The sequence below is a fragment of the Bos javanicus genome, chromosome X (genome assembly GCF_032452875.1).
Source record: "Bos javanicus breed banteng chromosome X, ARS-OSU_banteng_1.0, whole genome shotgun sequence".
NCBI classification, from domain to species: domain Eukaryota; kingdom Metazoa; phylum Chordata; class Mammalia; order Artiodactyla; family Bovidae; genus Bos; species Bos javanicus.
The window spans coordinates 8,188,479-8,212,181 of NC_083897.1; the positions used below are offsets into that span (position 1 = coordinate 8,188,479).

Below are 23,703 nucleotides of genomic sequence, written 5' to 3' on the forward strand. Positions count from 1 at the left end.
TCCTGATTCTTTCCTCTTCGATTTGAATATCAGTGGGAAAATTTGAGTAGATTTAAGTGAGTTGTTGCCCTTATTTTGAATGAGCAGAAGAAAGAAATAGGTAGTCTTGCCACCATTTCTGCAGTAACCTGTTCTTTAAATATTGGTGGCATTTTTATTTAACTTTGTCATTTTCTTAATTTGGCAGTTACTAAATCAGGTTAATACTTGCTTTGTAATATCCTTTTGTCCATTCTTACCTTTTTATTTCTACTGTCACCATTACTTTAGTCTATTCCTTCATCATTCTAGAGATTATTGCAGTTGTCTTAAAACGTTCTTTTGTTGAATCATTCCTCTACTCAAAAGCGTTGAATGACTTACCAGTACCTACAGGATGAATTCAGAATAATTTATATGATGTTCAAATCCAAATTGAGCTTGGCCTCAATATTAGGTGTAACTAATTCTCACCTGGAAAATACACTGTAACCAGACTAATGTTCCGACTGTCTTCTGAATACACCGTGCCCAGCAGGTGTGAATAAAGGCTGGGGTATGACATGATAGAGAAGGTGGGAGTTGGATTTTGTTTGTAGGTTTATTGAACTTTAAATATTTATTTAGTGATAATTGTACTTCGACAACTAGACTGTAAGCTTTGGGCAAATGCTTCAATTCTTCTTGTAAATCCCCAGTAATACTTAAGGTAGTGGTATGTTCATAGTAGGTATCAAGTATTGGCGTTGCATAAAGAATCCACAAGTCCTGTGGTATACTGATACTAACATGCATAATTTTCTTTCTTCCATGCAGTGATGCAATAGCTGAAATCCGAGCTATTTGCATTGAAGAAATTGGCATTTGGATGAAAATGTATAGTGATGCCTTTCTTAATGACAGTTATTTAAAATATGTTGGTTGGACTATGCATGATAAGGTAAGATATATATAGTGCTTTTCTTTCTACACATAAGCATAGCTATGTGCTACTGTCATTCATAGTGAATTATCTGCATATACGTGTAACTGGGAGCACATTCCTGTAGGCTTCTCTCCTTTATTCTTCTCTATCTGTTCATGAATATATGGTCTCTATCACATAAAGTACCCTAGATTTTTGAATCTTGGGCACTGATTTAGCCTTTGATCATGAAACAATTTTTGTACTGAAACAACAGGATCACGTAGGTGATGGTGGTAGTGGTAAGACATTTCTTAAGAATAGTAAGAAGAATTCTTACTCTGTTAATATATAAGTGCTACATATATACATATACTTAAATTTCTTTAATTTTGATTCTATTGATGAACATGTATCTTAGCCAGATTATAAATTATCACTTGGCCTCTAACCTTTTTAATTTTTTTTAATTGATCTGCCTTTCCCTTAGGCTGTCTCTTCACCTAGCCTTGATCTTTGTATATATCCCTTACAAATATTATCTTCTATAAAGGAAAACTTACTGTGAAATATGCTACTGTCATCTTTCCCAATAACATTGCTCTGAACAAATTTTCAAAATATTTTCATTTGACCTACAGTAATAGTAACCCAAAGGTATTTAGTCTAAAACGTATATATTGATTCCTATTTTTGCATTGTCAAGGATGAGAGTTTCTGAAGAAATACCATAGTATAGAACATATTTAAAGTAGAAGATGTGGTATATATCTTGTGTGCTCAGGTTGAAAATATGCAAAGTTTTAATGCATTTTCTCCTCTCATTTAATTCAGCAAGGTGAGGTAAGACTCAAATGTCTCACTGCTCTACAAGGGCTTTATTATAACAAGGAACTTAATTCCAAACTGGAGCTATTTACCAGTCGGTTCAAGGTTAGTATTACTCTAAGTATTTAACATTTACCTGTTATTTTCAAGTATTTTTCTCTTGGTTTCCCTTTAAGAATATTTTTTTTTCATCCTTAGGATAGAATTGTTTCTATGACCCTTGACAAAGAATATGATGTTGCAGTACAAGCAATAAAATTACTCACTCTTGTTTTACAGTAAGTATGTATTTACTGCATATTGCTAATGTCTACATATCTTAAAAATACATTAGTGTACTTGGTTTAAATTTATCTACGTCATGGCATCCGGTCCCATCACTTCATGGGAAATAGATGGGGAAACAGTGTCAGACTTTATTTTTTTGGGCTTCAAAATCTCTGCAGATGGTGACTGCAGCCATGAAATTAAAAGACGCTTACTCCTTGGAAGGAAAGTTATGACCAACCTAGATAGCATATTCAAAAGCAGAGACATTACTTTGCCAACAAAGGTCCGTCTAGTCAAGGCTATGGTTTTTCCTGTGGTCATTTATGGATGTGAGAGTTGGACTGTGAAGAAGGCTGAGCGCCGAAGAATTGATGCTTTTGAACTGTGGTGTTGGAGAAGACTCTTGAGAGTCCCTTGGACTGCAGGGAGATCCAACCAGTCCATTCTGAAGGAGATCAGCCCTGGGATTTCTTTGGAAGGACTGATGCTAAAGCTGAAACTCCAGTACTTTGGCCACCTCATGCGAAGAGTTGACTCATTGGAAAAGACTCTGATGCTGGGAGGGATTGGGGGCAGGAGGAGAAGGGGACGACAGAGGATGAGATGGTTGGATGGCATCACTGACTTGATGGACGTGAGTCTGAGTGAACTCCGGGAGTTGGTAATGGACAGGGAGGCCTGGTGTGCTGCGATTCTTGGGGTCGCAAAGAGTCGGACACAACTGAGTGACTAAACTGAACTGAACTGAGATTTCAATAACCTGGAGTTTTACAGCAAGAAGTTTAGTTTTCTCATGTAAAGTTGAGAAGATAGGAAGAGAGGACCATTGAAGTAGAATATTCTAACTGAGCTGGGAATTCATGTGTTTGCATTCTTGACTAGTTTTCTTTCAATTTTACTGTCTTTAGATGCTCTTGAAATTAAGTTAAACACTCGAGTGTGTTAAATTATGTGTATTGTATTTTGTCACACTTTTAGAAATATATTACTGAAACTTCTCTGTAAACAATCTGAATTTAAAACATATTATGTTAAAATGTAGGATTGATGCAATTCAATTTTCCCCTTTTTAAAAAGATTGTGGTGATATATGTAACATAAGATTTACCATTTACACATTTCAGTGTACAGATCAGTGGAATTAAGTACATTCATATTGTTGTGCAGCCACCATCACCATTATCCATCTCCAGAGTGTTTTTTATCATTTCATACTGATACTCTGTAAAGGACTGCACAGTATGATTTTGCATCATATTGTCTACTTTTCATCTCTGAATTTGACTATTTTAGGTACCTCATATAACTGAAAGTATGTAATATTTGACCTTTTATATCAGGCGTGTTTTACTTAGCATGATGTCTTCAGGGTTCATCCATGTTGTTATATATCAGAATTTCATTCCTTTTTGACACTCAGTATACCACATTTTATATATTCATCCATCAGTGGACATTTGGGTTGTTAACATGATCCAGATAGTTGCTTTTTATTTTATTTTTTTATTTTATATTGGGGTATAGCCATTTAACGAATGGTGTTGTGATAGTTTCAGGTGAACAGGGAAGGGACTCAGCCATACATATACATGTATCCTTTCTCCCCAAACTCCCCTCCCATCCAGGCTGCCACATAACATTGAGCAGAGTTACCTCTGCTGTATAGTAGGTCTTTGTTGGTTATCCATTTTAAATACAGAAGTGTATACATGTCTATCCCAAATTGCCTGTCACAAAGGGCCTTTTAACAACATTCTAATTCTGATACTCATATGAGAAAGTCATCATGTAAGATCAGCCAGCAAAATTCTGATAAAAACTAATGAGAGATGACTGCCCACTATGATTTTAAATCAAAATTATAAAACAACATTGACTTTATTACTACTATTACTAATTTTTAAAAATTGACGTGTAATTGATTTATTATATTGTGTTAGTTTCAGGTGTACAGCAAAGTGATTCGGTTATACATTTATGTAGTAGGTCCTTGCTGGTTATCTGTTTTATACATATCACTGTGTATGTGTTAATCCCTAACTCCTATTTTATCTCTCCCTCTCCTCACCCTAGTAACTTTTAAGTTTTGGTAGTGGTGTCTAAACAGAAATGAGTGACACAGAATAAAGTATAGAGACAAACTTAAATATATCTAGGAACCTAGTGTAGGGTAAGGATGGTTTTATATCAAAATAAATGATGTTATGACACTTAGCTTCTATTTGGAGGAAAATTAAATTGGATTCATATTTCATTCCTTATACAGAAATAATTTCAGGATGGATGAAATGTCTAAATGTAAATAAATGAAATAATTAAAAGTGTTAGATGAAAACTGAGGAGAAGATTAAACATTTTAATTTTATATGTAAACTGGCAGTGTCTTTCTGAGAATGGCATAAAACCTGGACATTAAAAAAACTACTGAATTTTAACTACATAAAAAACTACAAATATGTATGTGCCATAATGTACACTCAGAAAACAAATGACAGACTTGGCAGGAGATTTGCACTGTAGGAGTCACTTTCAATAAATCAGTAAAAAGAACAGAAACCCAGTAGTAAAAGAGTCAAAAGTTAGGAACCATGTCACTGACACAAAAGAAAATAAAAAATTAAACATGCAAAAAGATTATTGGTCATACTTAGAGACATGTATATTAAAATGAGACTTTTTTAACCTACTTTTTTACAAAGATTAATGTGTTTGGTAATACACTAGTTGCATAAAGCTATGTAGAAACAAACCCATAAACTTTATTGATGGGACTATAAATTGGGATAGCCTCTTTGGGGAAAGCTGTGAAAGTGAAGTCTCTCAGTTGTGTCTGACTCTTTGCGTCCCCATGGACTGTAGCCTACAGTCCATGGAATTTTCCAGGCAAGAGTACTGGAGCGGGTTGCCATTTCCTTCTCCAGGGGATATTCCTGACACAGGGATTGCACCCGGGTCTCCCGCATTGCAGGTAGACACTTAACCATCTGAGCCACCTGGGAAGCCCTGGTGAAAAAAGCTTGGTGGTATCCAAAATTTAAAATGTTCTCAGTCTCTAACATAGTACTGTTTGTAATAGGATATTGGAAATATTCTAGATGATATCAATAGAGGAAGAATTAAGTTAATATATAACAGCTAATACAAGCTCCTTATAGGGGTTATCTCATTTACTGCAGTAGTCCTGTGTGAGGAGTGTGGTTGTCAACCCCATTTATATGAAATGGACTACATTGCAGTTATTACAAAGAAGGTCGCTCTACCTCCTAATTTAAATTCGTAGGTTGAGATTAACACTGTTACATATAAAATAGATAATCCATAAGGACCTACTGTATAGCACAGGGAACTTTGCTCAGTACTCGGTAATAACCTTTATGGGAAAAAGAATCTGAAAAACAATAAATATGTGTGTATGTATAACTAAATCATGTTGCTGCACACTTGAAACTAATGTAACATACATAGTAAATCAACTATATTCCAATATGAAATAAAAATTAAAAGTCAAAAAAAAAGGTAGCTCTATATACACTGACGTTTTCTGAGAATTCATTTAACTGGAGGGATTTTGAGCAGTCTTAACCATTGCATTTTTCTTTGGGTTTATAAAACTGTCCTGAATTAAATAAGAAAATAGTAGTACTCTACCTAATTTCTATAGCTTCTCCCCTCTTCCTCTGTAATACCATGTGGACCCCTTTTTTTGTTGATTCAGCCATGTATATACCTAATAACTGAAACTTTCAGGGACATTCCTTATGCGTTAAAATTAGTGAAATATCTCAAATTTGGTGTAGTTTGATTTGATTCAATATGTGTGTGTATTTATTTATGTGTAGTTATAAAGCGGCAAAAAGCATATTAGGGGGAAAGAGGCCAGAACTTCAAACACAGGGTCTTGGTTTAGAAAACCCAGCAAGGTTTACCCTGGGATTCTGTGGTTGATGGGCCTAATAATGACTTTGATTTACCAAGATTTGTTAGGTTTACTTTCTTCTCTTAAAGTAAGATCAATAAAACAAGCACTATATTTTAGTGAGTTTTTTTTTTAATGATAAATTGTAATTAAACATCTTTGGCACTTAAATTTTATTATTTGGAAAAATTCTTTTGCATTGTTTTATATGATGTTTAGTACATGGTGAATGAAGTATTATTCTTCATCACTGTGAGGTAACTGGGGTGTTAGTATATTTTAACGTTGTAAAATTGTATCCTTAATATTACCATGAAATACATGGAAAGTGTTTTCTTTGATTATTAACTAAGCTCCAAGTGGTTCAAATGGTAAAGAATCGGCCTGCCAATGTAGGAGACAGAGGCAGGACACGCCAGTTCGATCCCTGGGTTGGGAAGATCCCCTGGAGGAAGAAATGGCAACCCACTCCAGTATTCTTGCCTGGAGAATCCCATGGACAGAGGAGCCTGGTGGGCTGCAGTCCATGAGATTTCAGAGTCGAACATGACTGAGGACACATGCACACACTGAGCGTGCCACTACTTTATTTTCTGTGTTAGTTTATATTATTTTGTCTTCATTTCCCTTTAGCACACTTGTTGCATGGTTATTTCTCTTAGTATATATTTCTTTATGCCCGATATTCACTCTAATTTTAGGTCTGATCTTGGGTGTTCACAAAATACTCAGCTCTTTTGTCAGAGGATGCTTTTACTAATAGATGATAATCAAGTAAGGTTGATTTCTTCTTGAAACAACTTCTTAATGACCTGTTTTTTAAAACACAAGTTTAGGAGTGAAAATGTACTATTTTTTAATGTATGAGTATGAATTTTTCTACTAGTAAACTTAAAATTACAGCATTGTTTTGAAAACTGCTATTGCTTATTTGTTTTCAGGAGTAGTGAAGAAGTTCTTACTGCAGAAGATTGTGAAAATGTCTATCATCTGGTTTATTCAGCTCATCGGCCAGTAGCAGTAGCAGCTGGAGAATTTCTGTACAAAAAGTAAATCTGCATTTCTGTTGTTCATTTTCTAAAGTCACTTAACGGCAGTAATTTATTGTGTTATAAAATATATATAAATATGACTTATTAATAATTTATTCAGTACAGGTCTTAAGCCTATTTTTATGTATTTTTGCATATAATAAAAGTACTTTGATAACAGTTTGATGTAAGAACCACAAGAATCCTTTAGTCTCTTCATTTATATTGCTGTTTAACACTTCAGATTAGCTAGTAGCAGTGTGAATATCTGATCACCAAAAATATTCAGCAGCTATCATGTAGTGGTTTTAAAGAAAATGGAAACATATGGACTAAACTATATTTTTGTAAGATTTTATTAAAATGCTCATTTGAGGTGACACGTTTATTAAGAGTACATGATACGAAGTATTTATGCTATAATTTTTTATTCATTGTTATCCAGTGATAACTTTTTTGTTGTTTATAAGAATGACCATGATATCCATAGAAAAAGGCCACTAAGTTCAGACTTTGGGATAATTGTACAGGAAGGACAGGAGGAAAAGAAATGTCATTTTTAAGGAGAAGAATATTTATATTTATGTGCATAAATGGTATAGGTTAGCTATTGTGATACTTTTGTAAAAAGAAATGATTGCATAACATGCAGTAAGATTTTCAAAAAGAAATCATTCAGAAACATTTAGAAGTACCATCAAGTGTGAAATGGAAAAGGTTTACTTGGGTATAATGTTGGACAGTACTGTACCTACCCAGCTCCAATTTATTCCTCTGTTAGTTGCTTAAAGATGGAATCCAGACAGGTTTTTAAAATTTCTTAATTAAGAAATATTTTGTTTTAAAAGTATTTTGCATTGATCTTAGGCTCTTCAGTCGTCGAGATCCAGAGGAGGATGGAATGATGAAAAGAAGGGGACGACAGGGTCCAAATGCCAACCTTGTTAAGACATTGGTTTTTTTCTTTCTGGAAAGTGAGGTTAGTTGATGATGTTCATTTTATACTTCCGGTTGGAACAATTCGGAGATGGGGTTAAAATGATGTAAATCTTAAAATCTTCCAAATATCACAGTAAGTGTTGGATAACATAGAGTTATACCAATTTATGTTAGTAAGATACTCAAATAATATGATTTATATGTAATGCTAAGAGCATAAATTTTGGAGCTAGAAAGACCTGATTACCAATTTGACTTCTCTACTTCATATGTATATAACCTTGATTCGGTTACTTAACCTTTCTTAAGCCCATTTTCCTTCTAAATGTGTGGATAACAATTTCTTAGACAACAGTGAGATAACCCATATAAAACTATTAGCACAGATCTAGCATTTTGTTAGTTCTCAATATTTGGTACCTGTGATGATGATTGTTGTTTTCTAGTATAGAGAAATACAGTTGGTTTTTGCATATTGCAGTTTTGCTAAATTCACTTTTAACGTAAGTTTTTATTAAAATTCTTAGGATTTTCTGTAATATGCAATCAAGTCATTTGCAAGTAGTGATAATTTTACTTTTTCTTTTCCTACATTCTTGCCATTAGTTTCCCCAGCCTTATTGTACTGGCTAGGACATTTAGTAGAATGTTGAATAGAAGTGGTGAGAGAGGATAGATTTGGATTGTTCCTGATCTTAAGGGAAAAGCATCCAGTATTTCAGCATTAATTATGTTGTTAGTTACAGGTGTTGTGTAGCTGCTTATTATATTGAGGATGTTTCCTCCTACCCCTTCTTTTGCTGAGAAGTTTTTTTTTAAATTTTATTGAAACATAATTGATTCAGCAAAGTGAATCAGTTTATATACAGTGACACACATACATACTTTTCACATTTTTTTCATTATGGTTTATCAAAGGATATTAAATATACTTCCCTGTGCTGTACTAGAACTTTCTTTATTACCCCTCTTATATATAATGGCTTGCATCTGCTAATCCCAAGCACCAATTTCTTTTCTTCCCCACCTCTTCTCTGCCTTGGCGACCACAAGTCTATTCTCTATGTCTGTAAGTCTGTTTTTGTTTTGTAGATTTGTTTGTATCATATTTTAGATTCTACATGTAAGTGATACCATGTGGTATTTGTCTTTTTCTTTCTGACTTTGCTTAGTATGCTAATCTCTAGGTCCATCCATGTTGTTGCAAATGGCATTATTTTATTATCTTAACAACCAAACTGCTAGGGAAGTCCCTATATCACATCTTCCATTCATGTGTTGATGGACATTTAATTTGTTTCCATATCTTGCTAATTGAAAATAGTGCTGCTATGAACATAGGGGTGCATGCGTCTTTTCAAATTATAGTTTTCTCTGGATATATGCCCAGGAGTGGGATTGCTGAATTATATGGCAACTCTGTTTTTAGTTTTTTGAGGAATCTCCATACTGTTTTCCATATTGACTGCACCAACAGTGTAGGAGGGTTCCCTTTTCTCCACATCCTTTCAGCCTTTTATTATTTGTAGACATGGCCATTCTGACCAGTGTGAGGTGGTGCCTCATTGTAGTTTTGATTTGCATTTCTCAAATAATTAGCAATGATAAGCTTCTTTACATGTGCCTATTGGCCACCTGTGTGTTTTTGGAGAAATATCTGTTTAGGTCTTCTGTCCATTTTTTGATTAGATTGTTTGTTTTTTTGATATTGAGTTGTATGAGTTGTTTGTATATTCTGTCAATTAAGCCCTTGTCCATCACATTGTTTGCAAATGTTTTCTCCCAGTTATTAGGTCATATTTTCATTTTGCTTATGCTTTCGTTTGCTGTGCAAAAGCTTATTAGTTTGAATAGGTTGCATTTCTTTATTTTTGTATTTCTTTGCCTTGAGAGAGTGACCTAAGAACACATTGCTATGATTTATGTCAGAGAATGTTTTCTTCTGGGAGTTTTATGTTGTCCTGCCTTATATTTAAGTCTTTAAGCCATTTTGAGTTTATTTCTGTGTGTGGTAAAGAGGGTGTGTTCTAGCTTCTTTGGTTTACTTGAGGCTGTCAAGCTTTCCCAACACCACTTGCTAAAGAGACTGTCTTTTTTCCATTGTATATTCTATTCTCATTTGTCAAAGATTGATTGTCCATAAGTGTGTGGTTGGTTTCAGTTTATTGATTTTTTTGAGAGTGTTTTCTCCATGTTCATGCAATGTGTTGGTATGTGTGTGTATTTTAAAGTATAATGTCTTTGATGGGTTTTGGTATCATGGTAATGCTTGTCTCCTAAAATGTGTTGGATAGCTGTAAGGCCCTTTCACACACTGAATAGAAATGATTTACTTACATAGTGAATTGATAAAGTGAAAGTGAAGCCACTCAGTCGTGTCCGACTTTGCGACCCCATGGACTGTAGCCTATCAGGCTCCTCCGTCCATGGGATTTTCTAGGCAAGAGTACTGGAGTCGATTGCCATTTCCTTCTCCCGGGAATCTTCCCGACCCAGGGATCGAACCCAGGTCTCCCGCATTGTAGGCAGATGCTTTTACCATCTGAGCCACCAGGGAAGTCAGTGAATTGATAAGTAATCATGTATTTTATGTTTTACATAATAATTACCACTCCCATTATGTTACAATATATTTGTAGTGTATTTTATAACTGACAGTAGTTCACTTATGTAATACAATTGCCAACCCCCCACCTCAGCGCAGATTCAGCCAACAGGGGATTCAACCAATAGTGGATTGAAAATATTTTTTTTTAAATTCCAGAAGTTTGAAAAAGCCAAACTTGAATTTGCCATGCACTGTCAACTGTTGGAGAAGGCAGTGGCACCCCACTCCAGTACTCTTGCCTGAAAAATCCCATGGACGGAGGACCTGGTAGGCTGCAGTCCATGGTGTCGCGAAGAGTCAGACACGACTGAGCGACTTCACTTTCACTTTGCACTTTCATGCATTAGAGAAGGAAATGGCAACCCGCTCCAGTGTTCTTGCCTGGAGAATCCCAGGGACGGGGGAGCCTGGTGGGCTGTCGTCTGTGGGGTCGTACACAGTCGGACATGACTGAAGTGACGCAGCAGCAGCAGTCAACTATTCACATAGTATTTGCATTGTATTACGTATTGTAAGTTATCTAGAGTTGATTTAAAGTATATGAAAGGATGAGAGTAGGTTATGTGTAAATACTATACCATTTTATATCATTGGACTTCCTTTGTGGCTCAGCTGGTAAAGAATGTGCCTGCAATGCAGGAGACCTGGGTTTGATCCTTGGGTTGGGAAGATCCCCTGGAGAAGGGAACGGTTACCCACTCCAGTATTCTGGCCTGGAGAATTCTGGCCTGTCCGCAAAGAGGCAGACACGACTGAGTGACTTTCACTTTCACTTCAGTTTATACCATTAACTTGAGCATCCTTGGAAAATCTATGTGTGGTCTTGGAACTAGTCCCCCTCAGATACCAAGTTCTGTGGAACTGTATATATCGTTATTTTATCAGTGGCTCAGTCACATTATTGGAAATGTAAAAGACAACAATTTTGTGAAACAGGCAACATAGAAAATAATACAACTAGCAGTTATTAGTAAGGTCACAAGCAAGAATTTAAGTCAAGAACTTTCATTCGGTATAGCTCAGTATACCCAAGGTCATCTAACTTAGTTAAATGATTATATCCAGGTGATAATCCCCTGGTTGTACATCATGGAGCATTTAATCTTTATCTAAAGCTTGACTGCTGATACAAGCTTTAGAAACAAAATTAGAGTGTCCTTTTAACAACTTAATTAAATTTTTAGTAATATAACAACAAGGAACTATCTCAGAAGTGAAGAACAAAACTAGGATTTAATGTTCAGTGAAACATAAACATTTTTCATTGTGAGGGCATTAACCCTGCAGTCAGGGAATGCTTTATCCCATCAAATAAAAATGAGGTTTGTCAGGGAGCCAGGAAAAGCCAAGTGGCAGTCTTGGATTTCCCATAGCCCTGACTGTTTGATTTACAGCTGTTGCTTACCCATTTTAAATTCCCCTATTTAGGAGTAGACTATTTGCCATGTTTTAAGGGCATCAGGATAGCAGTAGTTTGACAGGGAGGGGTTAATTTTGTAGAAGCAGAAGAAGCTTTATCTACATGTACCATAATCTTCATAGAGAATGCTTGTTTACTTTACCAAAATAACAAAAGGTTTTAAAAACAAATATAAATCACTTAAAGGCAAAGAAATTCACAATCTTGTCAAAAGCCATATTCTAAGCAAACTTTGTTCTCTTAACAAAGAGAGAAAACCAAATACCAGTTTGGTACCAGCTTACTGTTAATAACAAAATTTGTTTGTAATATTAGAAAAGTCTTTTCCATAAATTTTGAAGAAGCAGCAGTATTCTTTCAAAGGCATCGGAGTGAAACCATTGAAGGCATGTTTAAAATCTGATTGTATTGCAGTTGACAAAGCAATCTGGTCATTGACAACATTTTATCAGGACATATCATATCTTTATGAATTCCACATAATTTCAGGATATCTATATTAGTAATATCAACCATACAGTATAACCTCAGAAGATTTACCACCCCTCCAACAGTATTTCCCATGTAATTTAACATGTCAAATGAACCCAGGTATTTTAATACCTCTCTTTGAGATGTCTCACGGGCCCTCTGAAGCATCCTAAAGCCAGCTAGAGGTCAAAAGAACTTCTTTAGAATTTAATTTTAGTAAGTTTTGCCAAAAATATCAACAGGATTTATAACCGTTAGATAGTATATAGGTCATTGGTAAACAACCAAAGTTAGCACAAGATTAGCCAAAAGTTAAAAAAAGAGTTCAAAGGTAAACATAGAACAGATCACTCCAGAGGTAAAGAATCTTAAAATCCATTATCAAAGGCAGTTCAACATCTCAAGAAAACTTGTATTACGTGCAAAACTCTTTTCTTGGGGTCCACTTTCCATAAAGCCTCTCTTTTTTTCTTAATCACTTTGTTTTTTTTAGAAACAGCCACCTGTAAGTCAGACCTACTTTCTTTTTTCTTAATAAAATGCAATTTCATTTCTCATACCTTTTTTCTTTCTTTTTTTTTTTCATTTTTAACCTAACTTATTTTCCCTAAGAGACCATGAACTGCCCTTAATATTAGCATTCTGTAGATTGGTGAACATAAGTACCAGTTTTAATTTCTAAAAGCATTTGCTTTCTTATAGACAACATCTCAGGATGGCACCAAACATATTCATTAACAGTCTAAAATCTCTTTAGTTTCTCTGTAAAAGGAAGTTAGTGTTCAACAATTAAAGTTTCAAAATTTTATTTTATTTGGAAATGAATTGAAGTGAATTTTGGAAAATTTTCAATAAATGTTTATCACTTAGTTTAGCACAAGCATAGAAATTCAAGTTACCCCTATCTGGAGAAACTATTTTAGACAGCCGTTCCTTAAGTGTAATTATTCTTAATAGAGTTTATCTAAAAGCTCTTGTTCCATTTCTGTTTTTCTTTTATTTAAAAAGTTTCTTCACTCGAGTTACTTTCCTTGTTGACAAATTTAGCTTGCATTAAACCTAGGCATGATAAAAGTATTACACAATGTTGATGACTCAGACATGTCTTAATTAGATTTACAAACAAGCATTAATATTAGATATTTAATATTGAATATGTCGCAGCTCACGTGAAGCTGAAATTCATTTAGGTTAATTTCTCTTGTAATTGTTTGATTTGTAAGCGCTTACTTTTCTTTAAGCCAGTTGAATTAGAGCTCATTTACAAATTAACCTCATATTATCCAAAAACAAAGACACACACTGAGACATAGATAAATCCAGACAGACAGACAGAGGATCTCATAGTTTTCCACTTGAGATTTAAAATGTCTCCTTGACTCCTTTCTCTCTTTTCCTTTATTTATTTATTTTTTTTTTATCTTGGCTTGAAATTTCCATTTGCCCAAAGCTGAGGTCTCAGGCAAATTGGGCTCTGTATTTCAAGGACATGCCAAAGGTTGTGTGCCGTCCTAAATTGCTTCTGTCCTCTCAAACTCTTTGTGACGCCATGGACTGTAGCCCACCAGGGCTCCAATTGTAAGTTAAATTCCTCTGCCCAGGGAAATCCTTGAGGGGATCTTCCAAACCCAGGGATTGAACCCATGTCTCTTGCATGTCCTGTCATTAGCAGACAGATTCTTTACCACTAGTACCATCTGGAAAGCCCAGGCAAAGGTTAACTTCAAGCTTTTTTCTAGGCAGGCCTTTGTAAAAAGCTGCTGCTGCTGCTGCTGCTGCTAAGTTGCTTCAGTCGTGTCCGACTCTGTGCAACCCCATAGACGGCAGCCCACCAGGCTTCCCCGTCCCTGGGATTCTCCAGACAAGAACACTGGAGTGGGTTGCCATTTCCTTCTTCAATGCATCAAAGTGAAAAGTGAAAGTTAAGTCGCTCAGTCGTGTCCGACTCTGGCGACCCCATGGACTGCAGCCTACCAGGCTCCTCTGTCCATAGGATTTTCTAGCAAAAGTACTGGAGTGGGGTGCCATTGCCTTCTCCATGTAAAAAGCTAGCTCTTTTTAATTGCATATGTAAGAGGAACTGGTTTTGCAGTTGCAAAGGAAAAAAAAATCATTTTAACCAGTTTTCTCCAGAGTGTAAAGAATACCATGGCCATCCTGTGCCAAAAAAGTCATCTTGCCTTTCTGTTCAGTTCAGTTGAGACCGACTCTTTTGACCCCATGGACTATAGCACTCCAGGCCTCCCTGTCCATCACCAACTCCCCAAGTTTACTCAAACTCAACTCATGTCCATTGAGTCGGTGATGCCATCCAACCATCTCATCCTCTGTCGTCCCCTTCTCGTCCTGCCCTCAATCTTTCCCAGCATCACAGTCTTTTCCAGTGAGTCAGTTCTTTACATCAGGTGGCCAAAGTATTGGAGTTTCAGCTTCAGTATCAGTCCTTCCAATGAATATTCAGAACTGATTTCCTTTAGGATGAACTGGTTGGATCTCCTTGCAGTCCAAGGAATTCTCAAAGAGTCTTCTTCATCACAACAGTTCAAAAGCATCAATACTTTGGCCCTCAGCTTTCTTTATAGTCCAACTATACATGACCACTGGAAAAACCATAGCCTTGACCAGATGGACCTTTGTTGGCAAAGTAATATCTCTGCTTTTGAATACGCTATCTAGGTTGGTCATAACTTTCCTTCCAAGGAGTTAGCGTCTTTTAATTTCATGGCTGCAATCACCATCTGCAGTAATTTTGGAACCCCAAAAATAAAGTCTGACACTGTTTCCACTGTTTCCTCATCTATTTCCCGTGAAGTGATGGGACCAGATGCCATGATCTTAGTTTTTTGCATTTTGAGCTCTAAGCCAACTTTTTCACTCTCCTGTTTCACTTTCATCAAGAGGCTCCTTAGTTCTTCTTCGCTTTCTGCCGTAAGGGTGGTGTCATCTGCATATCTGAGGTTATTGATATTTCTCCTGGCAATCTTTTGTTTCTGTAGCCATAGTTTTATAGCTAAAATATTGACCAAGTAGTGCTCAAGTTGACTCTGAACAGGGCAGGAAAAAAAAATTTGCTGAAATGCAGAAGGAGTGGAAGAAGTTGGGCTTCCCCTTCCCCCACTGATAGATAGGAAATGTTAGAAGGGGATTAGCTGATGGAGAGGGAGACAGGCAGATGGAGGGGTGTAAGGCAGCAACAGGACAAAGAAAGGAGAAAGAAGGGAGTGGGGGACACTGGGAGAGCCGACTTAAACAGTGATTTATTTGATCAACTAAAATATAATTTTGGCATTGTAACATGGACAGTCCTCAAAAATCACATAATTCTTTTTCCAATTATGTCTAACTTCTTGTTAGATAATTTTAAGTTAAATTCATGTACCTTAAGTTAGGGAGAGGACCATCCAGGCTTTCACCTAGCACGGCACATTCTTAACCTTTCTCAATCAGCACAAACCGCAAAATTTAAGGTTCCAATTCTCACACAGTTCAGTGAATCCCATTCACTAGGTAACGAGCAATAAGGTGAATCTTCCAATCTGGGAATAAAAACTTCATCAACCTTAATCTCTTTTTTCTCTTAAAGAGTGGCATTTTGTCTCACAAATCCTGCTCACAGCACCAATTAATGTTTTGCAGAAAGTTTACACTTTCAGGTTCAAAGGATTTGTTAACAAAATAAGTCACTCTGTATACAAATAAATAATACAGATATTTATGAAAGAATGATCTAGCTTACTTTCAATATACTAACATTAAAAGAAAAGAGAAATAGAGCAGAAAGTACATCACCAAATTGGGTTTTGACCAACATTCAGACTTAAATAGCGCTCGAAAGTCCTGTGTCATAGCACATCTGGAGTCCCAATTGGGAAAGGGTCCCAGGGAGTGCATCCACTCCGTGGGTGAGACTTCAAACGGGATGACTCTTTTGAGTCAGGTAATAACTAAATGCATGCATATAGTCTCTTCAAAAACAATTTTCATATTAATGATTATCATGAGAAATGGTAATACCTAACAGTGTTTACTTACACTTAGCAAGCTAAGGCAATTCTTCTCTTTCCTTTCTTCTCCTTGACATTAAAAAACATTGTTGTTTGAGTTTGTGTATGGTGCCAACAAAGCTTGCATTCTTTTGATTAAGGCTAGTATATTTGTCTAAGAGCACATTGTTCTTTTTAAATTTTAGTTACATGAGCATGCAGCATACCTTGTGGATAGCATGTGGGACTGTGCTACTGAGCTGTTGAAAGACTGGGAATGTATGAATAGCTTGTTGCTGGAGGAGCCACTTAGTGGAGAGGAAGGTAAGGATGTTTAATTATGGTGTTTTTGTTGTCTAGGTAATTTTGAAAACAGATTTTACTTATTCCGTTTTAGCATTAAAATAGTTGATTCAAAGTCTTTGGATAATTTTGTTTTCATACACATGGATATTAGAAAGGTATAGTTCCTGTCAATATTTATGATGTTTTATTGTATTTTATTTATTTTTTTGCATCTGTTCATATTTTCATTTCTCAAATTGTGGACTGGTGGTTTACAGATTTATAATATTTAGTAAGTTTTAACTTGTTCTGATCCTTTTTGTGATATAGTAATAAGATTTTCTTTAGTACATTAGGTCAGATTCTGTCACAGGCACAAGAACTGTTATGTAATGATTATAAATGGCGTATAGAGAAAAAAATAGGTTAACTCTTTCTGATTATTTTTTTCCCAGCGCTAACAGACAGACAAGAGAGTGCTCTGATTGAAATAATGCTTTGTACCATTAGACAAGCTGCTGAATGTCATCCTCCTGTGGGGAGAGGGACAGGAAAAAGGGTATGCCAACATATTTTCAGTGTTCTAAATTATATGTCTCTTTTTTAATAACTTTTTTTAAGTTCTTATGTGTAGGTATATAATCAAATTTTTGAATCTTAAATTTTATTTTTTAGGTGATCTTTGCTTATAAACATGTTAGAAGTAAATTTTAAAGCATTAGCAGTTTGGGAAGTCTGCATTCCTTCTGTAAGATTCTTTGTTAGTTTACTACAGTGATTGTCAGTCCCTGTAAAGATTGCTTGCTGTGCATCATTTTAGAATGGTATATTTGTCCGTTGTGATTTATTTACAGATTTACTTTCTTTTAATAAAAGTAAGAGCATCATTCATTAAAATGGGGGAAATTTCTGTTTCCTGGGACTCAATTTTAATGCATTATTTCAAAGTTCACATGTATTGTAGACCAACAGTTGCACAGGCTTTCAAACTTTGTGAAGCACAAAAATAATTTTTATATTGTGACCTAGTACACATCTGTATATGTGTTTTTGTATGTAACTGAAGCAGTTATATAAGTTACAATATTGCAACGTACGTGATGCATTCAGTTCTCTTTTTTGTTGTTGTTGTTCTTCTTCTTTAATTACTAGTAGTTAATTATATTGAATTCATAACCCATGGATCATGGCACAACTTACAGTTGACTGAAATCCTACTCACTTCCATGACTATATAAACTAATAAACTGTATTTCCTAGCTGCTTTTCTTTTCATCCAAAGTTAGGGTAGGTTAGTCTAATTTGGTATTGATTTTGTCTCTAGAACTATTCAAAGTTTTTTAAAAAAATAATGTGCAGGCTATTCTCTTTGTTACTTCTGGGTTTCAGGTTTTATAGTAGAAATTTTTGTATCCATCATTTAAAATGTCATTTTATTACTTGCTTTGAATATTTAAACTTGAGCACCTAACAGTGTTAATGGGCTTATTAATAAATACTTGGAAACTTTGTTGTGTTTCCTTAGGTGCTTACAGCAAAGGAGAAGAAGACCCAGTTGGATGACAGGACAAAAATCACTGAACTTTTTGCTGTGGCCCTTCCTCAGTTATTAGCTAAGGTAAATTTGTGTCGGTATCAAGATTGTTGTTAAGAAATTACAGGTTTTGTTTGGAAATGCCATACAGAATTTTCTACTTATCATAATATTTCCTTACCATAATTGTGATGTTTTTGACATGATTTTTTTTTATTTCAAAGTACTCTATAGATGCTGAAAAGGTGACTAACTTGTTGCAGTTGCCACAGTACTTTGATTTGGAAATATATACCACTGGACGATTAGAAAAGGTAGGGTGTTTCAGTGTATAATAAACCTTTAAGAAAAATTGTTAATATAGTTCATCCCATCATATTGCTTGTTTATATTTTTTGAAATATGTTTTTATAGCATTTAATATAAAGGAAGCCTATATATTGTATGCCTTACATATTTTAGATAAGTTGTATTTAGAGAATGGCACTAATGAGGTTTCCCTTTGATTCATGTTGATAGCAATACCCTCCTTCCTAGACATTATGTTACTATGTCACTGACCATTTATGGAGATTGGAGGTGGGTAACTGGATAAGAACAATTGCAAAATGAAACAGCTAATATTCATTGAATGCATTTACTATGTTCCAGGAACATATATATTTATATGTACTAACATCTTACCAAAGCCCTGTGAGATAGATAATATTATTCCTGTTGAAGTAGGGGAAATAAGTTTGGGTCGATGAGTGCATTTTTTTACTTGACTAGAAAAACTTAAAATGTGTGTCCTACTGTTGTAAAGTTACTGTATTTGAAGCTTTTCATCCCAGTTGTGCAGTCATTTTATGCCTGTCATCATACATGCCTTAGTTTTAATGAAGAAACTTTGATTTTGCAGCATTTGGATGCCTTATTACGACAGATCCGGAATATTGTAGAGAAGCACACAGATACAGATGTTTTGGAAGCGTGTTCTAAAACTTACCATGCACTCTGTAATGAAGAGTTCACAATTTTCAACAGAGTAGATATTTCAAGAAGTCAACTGATAGATGAGTTGGCAGATAAATTTAACCGGCTTCTTGAAGATTTTCTGCAAGAGGTATGTATTACAAGTATTTTGTCAGTTGTCCCCCACTGTGGCCCCACCCACCCCTACCCTCTCCATAACCAGGTCAGTCACAGTCTTGGTGGTAGTCCTTAGTAGTATGTTGAAAAGACATTCAGACTTTCTGTTCTATGATTTTGTTTTTTCTCCACCAAGAGAGGGAGGTGGCAAGAATCTGTAACTTAAGAGATGGTGAAAGCAAAATTAACACCTTTCCTTTTTTTTTAATTTAAAGAAATGATCTGGAAAGTTTCCAGGGTTTAGTTTAACCAGGAGGCTGTTAGGGAACAGGGAACAGAAAAGTTGAGCAAGATTGTTTCCATGTAATTTGAAAAATTGGGTTATTTCTTAATGGTTTGGAAGTTGATTTATTTATGATCTTTGATATTATAAAGCCTTGAAAAATTACAGCAACTGTTCATTTTGGTGTTTCATTGTTCAGTTCTATTTCCAAAGAGGCTTAAGCACGATATTCAAATACACTTGTATTTATATTGTGGTTTTTATCTTTTCTGGAAAGGTATACTCAACAGTTTAGTTGATTTGCATAAAGTAAAAACTCATGATTCTCAGATTATTGCATTTAGGTTTTTCCACATCACTTTTGTCATAAATGCTGCGAAAATGATACAGACTATTGTAATGTCCAGTTACTTTGTTTAACAATTAGTTCGTAAACTTTCTTATTTCTCTGTGTAACATTTCATACTTACTAAGTTTTGCTTAATTGGAAGTTTGTGTAAATATTTTGATGTACAATGATTACATTTTCAGTTAAAAATTTTAATGACTACCCTTGGCTGGATATAATTCTTTTTTTAAAAAAAAAAAGGTTTACATTGGAATGTAGCCGGTTAACAATGATGTGTTAGTTTTAGGTGGACAAAAAAGAGACTTAGGCATACGTATACATGTTTTCATTCTCCCTCTAAACTCCTCTCCCATCCATGCTGCCACATAACATTGAGCAGAGTTCCATGTGCTATCCAGTAGAACCTATACAGTTAGCCATTTTAAATATAGCAGTGTGTACCTGTCCATCCCAAACTCCCTACCTAGCCTTTCCCTCCATCCTTCTCCCACCTGGTAATCATAAGTTTGTTCTTTAGGTCTGTTTCTGTTTTGTAAGTAAGTTCATTTGTATCATTTCTTTTAAGATTCTGCACATAAGGGATGTCATGTATTTCTCCTTCTCTCTGACTGACTTTACTCAGCATGACAATCTCTAGGTCCATCCATGTTGCTGTAAATGGCATTACTTCATTCTTTTTAATGGCTGAGTAATATTCCATTGTATATATGTACCACATCTTCTTTATCCATTCCTCTGTCTGATGGACATTTAGGTTGCTTCTGTGTCTTGACTACTGTTAACAGTGCTGCAACGAACATTGGGGTGCATATATCCTTTTGGACTGTGTTTTTCTCTGGGTACCTTCCCAGGAGTGGGATTGCTGGATCACATGATAGCTCTACTTTTAGTTTTTTTAGGAACCTTCTTACTGTTCTCCATAGTGGCTATACCAGGTTTCATCCCACAAAGAGTTCCCACAAAGATTTCCTTCCCCACACCCTCTTCAGCATTTATTGTTTATAGATTTTTTGATGGTAGCCATTTTGACTGAGGTGAAATGATACCTCATTATAGTTTTGATTTGCATTCCTCTTAATAATTAACAATGTTGAGAGTCTTTTCATGTGCCTCTTGGCCATCTGTATGTCTTCTTTGGAGAAATGTCTATTTAGTTCTTCTGCCTGTTTTTTGATTCAGTTGTTTGTTTTGATGATGTTAAACATCATGAGCTGTTTGTAATTTTGGAGACTAACTCCTTGTTGATCACATTATTTGCAACTATTTTCTCCAGTCTGTGGGTGGTGTTTTGTTTATTGTTTTCTTTGCTATGCAAAAGCTTTTGAGTTTAAATAGGTCTCCTTTGTTTATTTTTGTTTTTATTTTCATTATTCTGGGAGATGGGTCGAAAAAGATATTACTGTGATCTTTTATGTTTTTCTTTTTAGGGTGGTATCATAAATGTAATAGCTTAAGATTTTTCACTTTTGTAATTAGTAATGTTTAATATGGTATAATTAACATTTATAGGGCGAAGAACCTGATGAAGATGATGCATATCAGGTATTGTCAACATTGAAGCGAATCACTGCTTTTCATAAGTAAGTTGAATCTTAAAGTTTCTGATTTTTTAAAACTATCAAAATCAGAACCAACTTACATGTTTTGGGATTATAATAATGTCATAATTTTTCCTGGGTTTCTTGTGCTTTTGGGAAAAAAGTGTTTGGAGTCATACTTTGAATATGAGAAACAAAAAAAATTTCAACTAATACACTTTTTTAAAGTACACATTTTTTTGTTCTTTTGGGTACATGTTAGGAAGTTTACTGTATTTTACTTTAACAGTATTCTGTTAGCAGTCAAGTCCAGAACAGATGTGATTAAGCTTAAATTTTTAATATAACTTAATTCTTTTTTTACAGTGCCCATGATCTTTCAAAGTGGGATTTGTTTGCTTGTAATTACAAACTATTGAAAACCGGAATTGAAAATGGAGACATGCCTGAACAGGTTTTTATTTATTTACAAGTTATATATTTCACTTTGAGAATGAAAATATGTGATTTTTAAAATTTAATTGTGTTCTTTTTGTTCCTTTATAGATTGTTATTCACGCACTGCAGTGTACTCACTATGTAATCCTTTGGCAGCTTGCAAAGATAACTGAAAGTAGCTCTACAAAGGTTAGTGGTGTTTCAGTGGCGTCTTTAGTAAATATTACTCAGTTTTCAGCAAACTTAAACATAAGACTGATTATTTCAATAAAGTCTTGCTTATCTTCTATTTAGGCATGTATACTTTTAAAAATAATTATTTGTAGTTTGATATATATTCCGTGAAAGAACTTTTAACATGTGTTTAGAGAATGGTTTTAAAATAAAAAGTCACATTTGTAGGTGGCATAATTTATGGATTTCCACATCATTCTCAAAAGTTCTGGATGCATGAAGAACTGATTTTGTAAATCATGACCAAGAACCTTCAAAACATACAGATACAGCTATTGGGTTCCATAAGTTACTTATTACAAGCTACCTGTCCCTAGATCTTATACCTTGGTATTGTTTGGGGATCATCTTATTCACATTCGGATCTCTCTACTGATGTTCCAAATTCATAAAAAATCACTTTGTGGTTGAGTGCAGTGTGCTAGCTACTAGGTCATAGAACTTTCAACATTTTATCCATAATTGTAATCATTGAAGTGTTTAGTAATTGAACTAAAGAGTACTTTTTCATTCGTAAATTAGAAACTTAAACATCGTACTTGTTGCAGTAGATGTTGCCTTAAATATTATTTGAGCACATTTTTGTAAACATTAAGTGATTTCTGTAAGATGTAGAATTAGTTGTTTGTAGTTATTTTCCTCAAGAAGGAATCCTCTCGATAAGTTTGTTTTACATAAAATCACAGAATAACTTTAGAATTTTTTTGAGCTTTTTAAGTACATGATGCTGTTATATCTACAGATGGATATTTGCCTCTTGCAAAAAACAATATAGTACTGTTAAAATAGTGTACTTTTTGTCAGACCCTCAAAAACTTTATTTAATTCAATATCAAACTTGTAGTAGGTCCAGTGACTATGTATTAGCAGATATGATTGCTCACCTAAATCAAAAGCATTGAGTTAAAAATTAACATGGGAAAAAGGTAATACGTTTAGGAGAGGGGACAAAAAGGTAAAAATGAAGGTTATTATATGCAAAACTATTATGCTGAACTTGGTTGAGTTTTCTTTACCAAAGCGATCTCCAAGTTAAATCTGTTATTTTAACTTGTCTATTACATACACTGAATGTGTACTGATATTTTGTCGTTTGGCATTCAGTATCAGGCGATGGGCAAAGGTAATGCCTCAAATAAATTAGTGTGAATGATCTTTATAGAGTATTTTTCTATTTTAAATTAATTTGCAAATATCTATAAAAAGAAAAAAACTTATTTAAAAAAATCTAGAAAAAGATTCATCCTTTTAGTGTAGGTTTACTAGAGACTTATGTTGTTCTTGTTTTCCTTAAGTGGAGTAATACCATGAAACTAATTTTTGTTAGGCCTCTCTCTGTTTTTAAAAGCACAATCAGTATCCTACAAATGAAAGATACTGTCCCTTTTTTTAAAATCATTTAATTTATTCCATTCATCACTTGGCCAGCCATCAAATTACAAAGCAAGGATGGAGCGTAAATCCTGTTAAACATTCTGAAGCAGTGGATTTATATGGATAGCCATATATAGTCATATGTTTTTTCTCATTCTAAAGATCATTTAGGATTTTATCCATTAATATACTTGGTATTTTTAAGGTACAATTTGTTGAGATTTTAAAAGTGGTTTTTGTTTTCCTTT

General features: G+C 34.7%; 1 protein-coding gene across 8 annotated transcripts in view; it reads left to right on the top strand.

The window, feature by feature from the left end:
• STAG2 (STAG2 cohesin complex component) overlaps nucleotides 1-23,703 on the top strand; it is a 133,390-nt gene that overhangs the window by 77,931 nt on the left and 31,756 nt on the right. For all 8 annotated transcript variants that reach the window (XM_061409518.1, XM_061409522.1, XM_061409520.1 and 5 more), the window contains exons 10-22: nucleotides 796-919; nucleotides 1,718-1,816; nucleotides 1,910-1,989; nucleotides 6,839-6,946; nucleotides 7,796-7,907; nucleotides 16,556-16,673; nucleotides 17,090-17,193; nucleotides 18,160-18,252; nucleotides 18,393-18,482; nucleotides 19,070-19,273; nucleotides 21,381-21,451; nucleotides 21,776-21,863; nucleotides 21,956-22,036. In XM_061409518.1, the coding sequence (XP_061265502.1) occupies nucleotides 796-919; nucleotides 1,718-1,816; nucleotides 1,910-1,989; nucleotides 6,839-6,946; nucleotides 7,796-7,907; nucleotides 16,556-16,673; nucleotides 17,090-17,193; nucleotides 18,160-18,252; nucleotides 18,393-18,482; nucleotides 19,070-19,273; nucleotides 21,381-21,451; nucleotides 21,776-21,863; nucleotides 21,956-22,036 (1,372 nt within the window). The remainder of the gene's footprint in view (nucleotides 1-795; nucleotides 920-1,717; nucleotides 1,817-1,909; nucleotides 1,990-6,838; nucleotides 6,947-7,795; nucleotides 7,908-16,555; nucleotides 16,674-17,089; nucleotides 17,194-18,159; nucleotides 18,253-18,392; nucleotides 18,483-19,069; nucleotides 19,274-21,380; nucleotides 21,452-21,775; nucleotides 21,864-21,955; nucleotides 22,037-23,703) is intronic.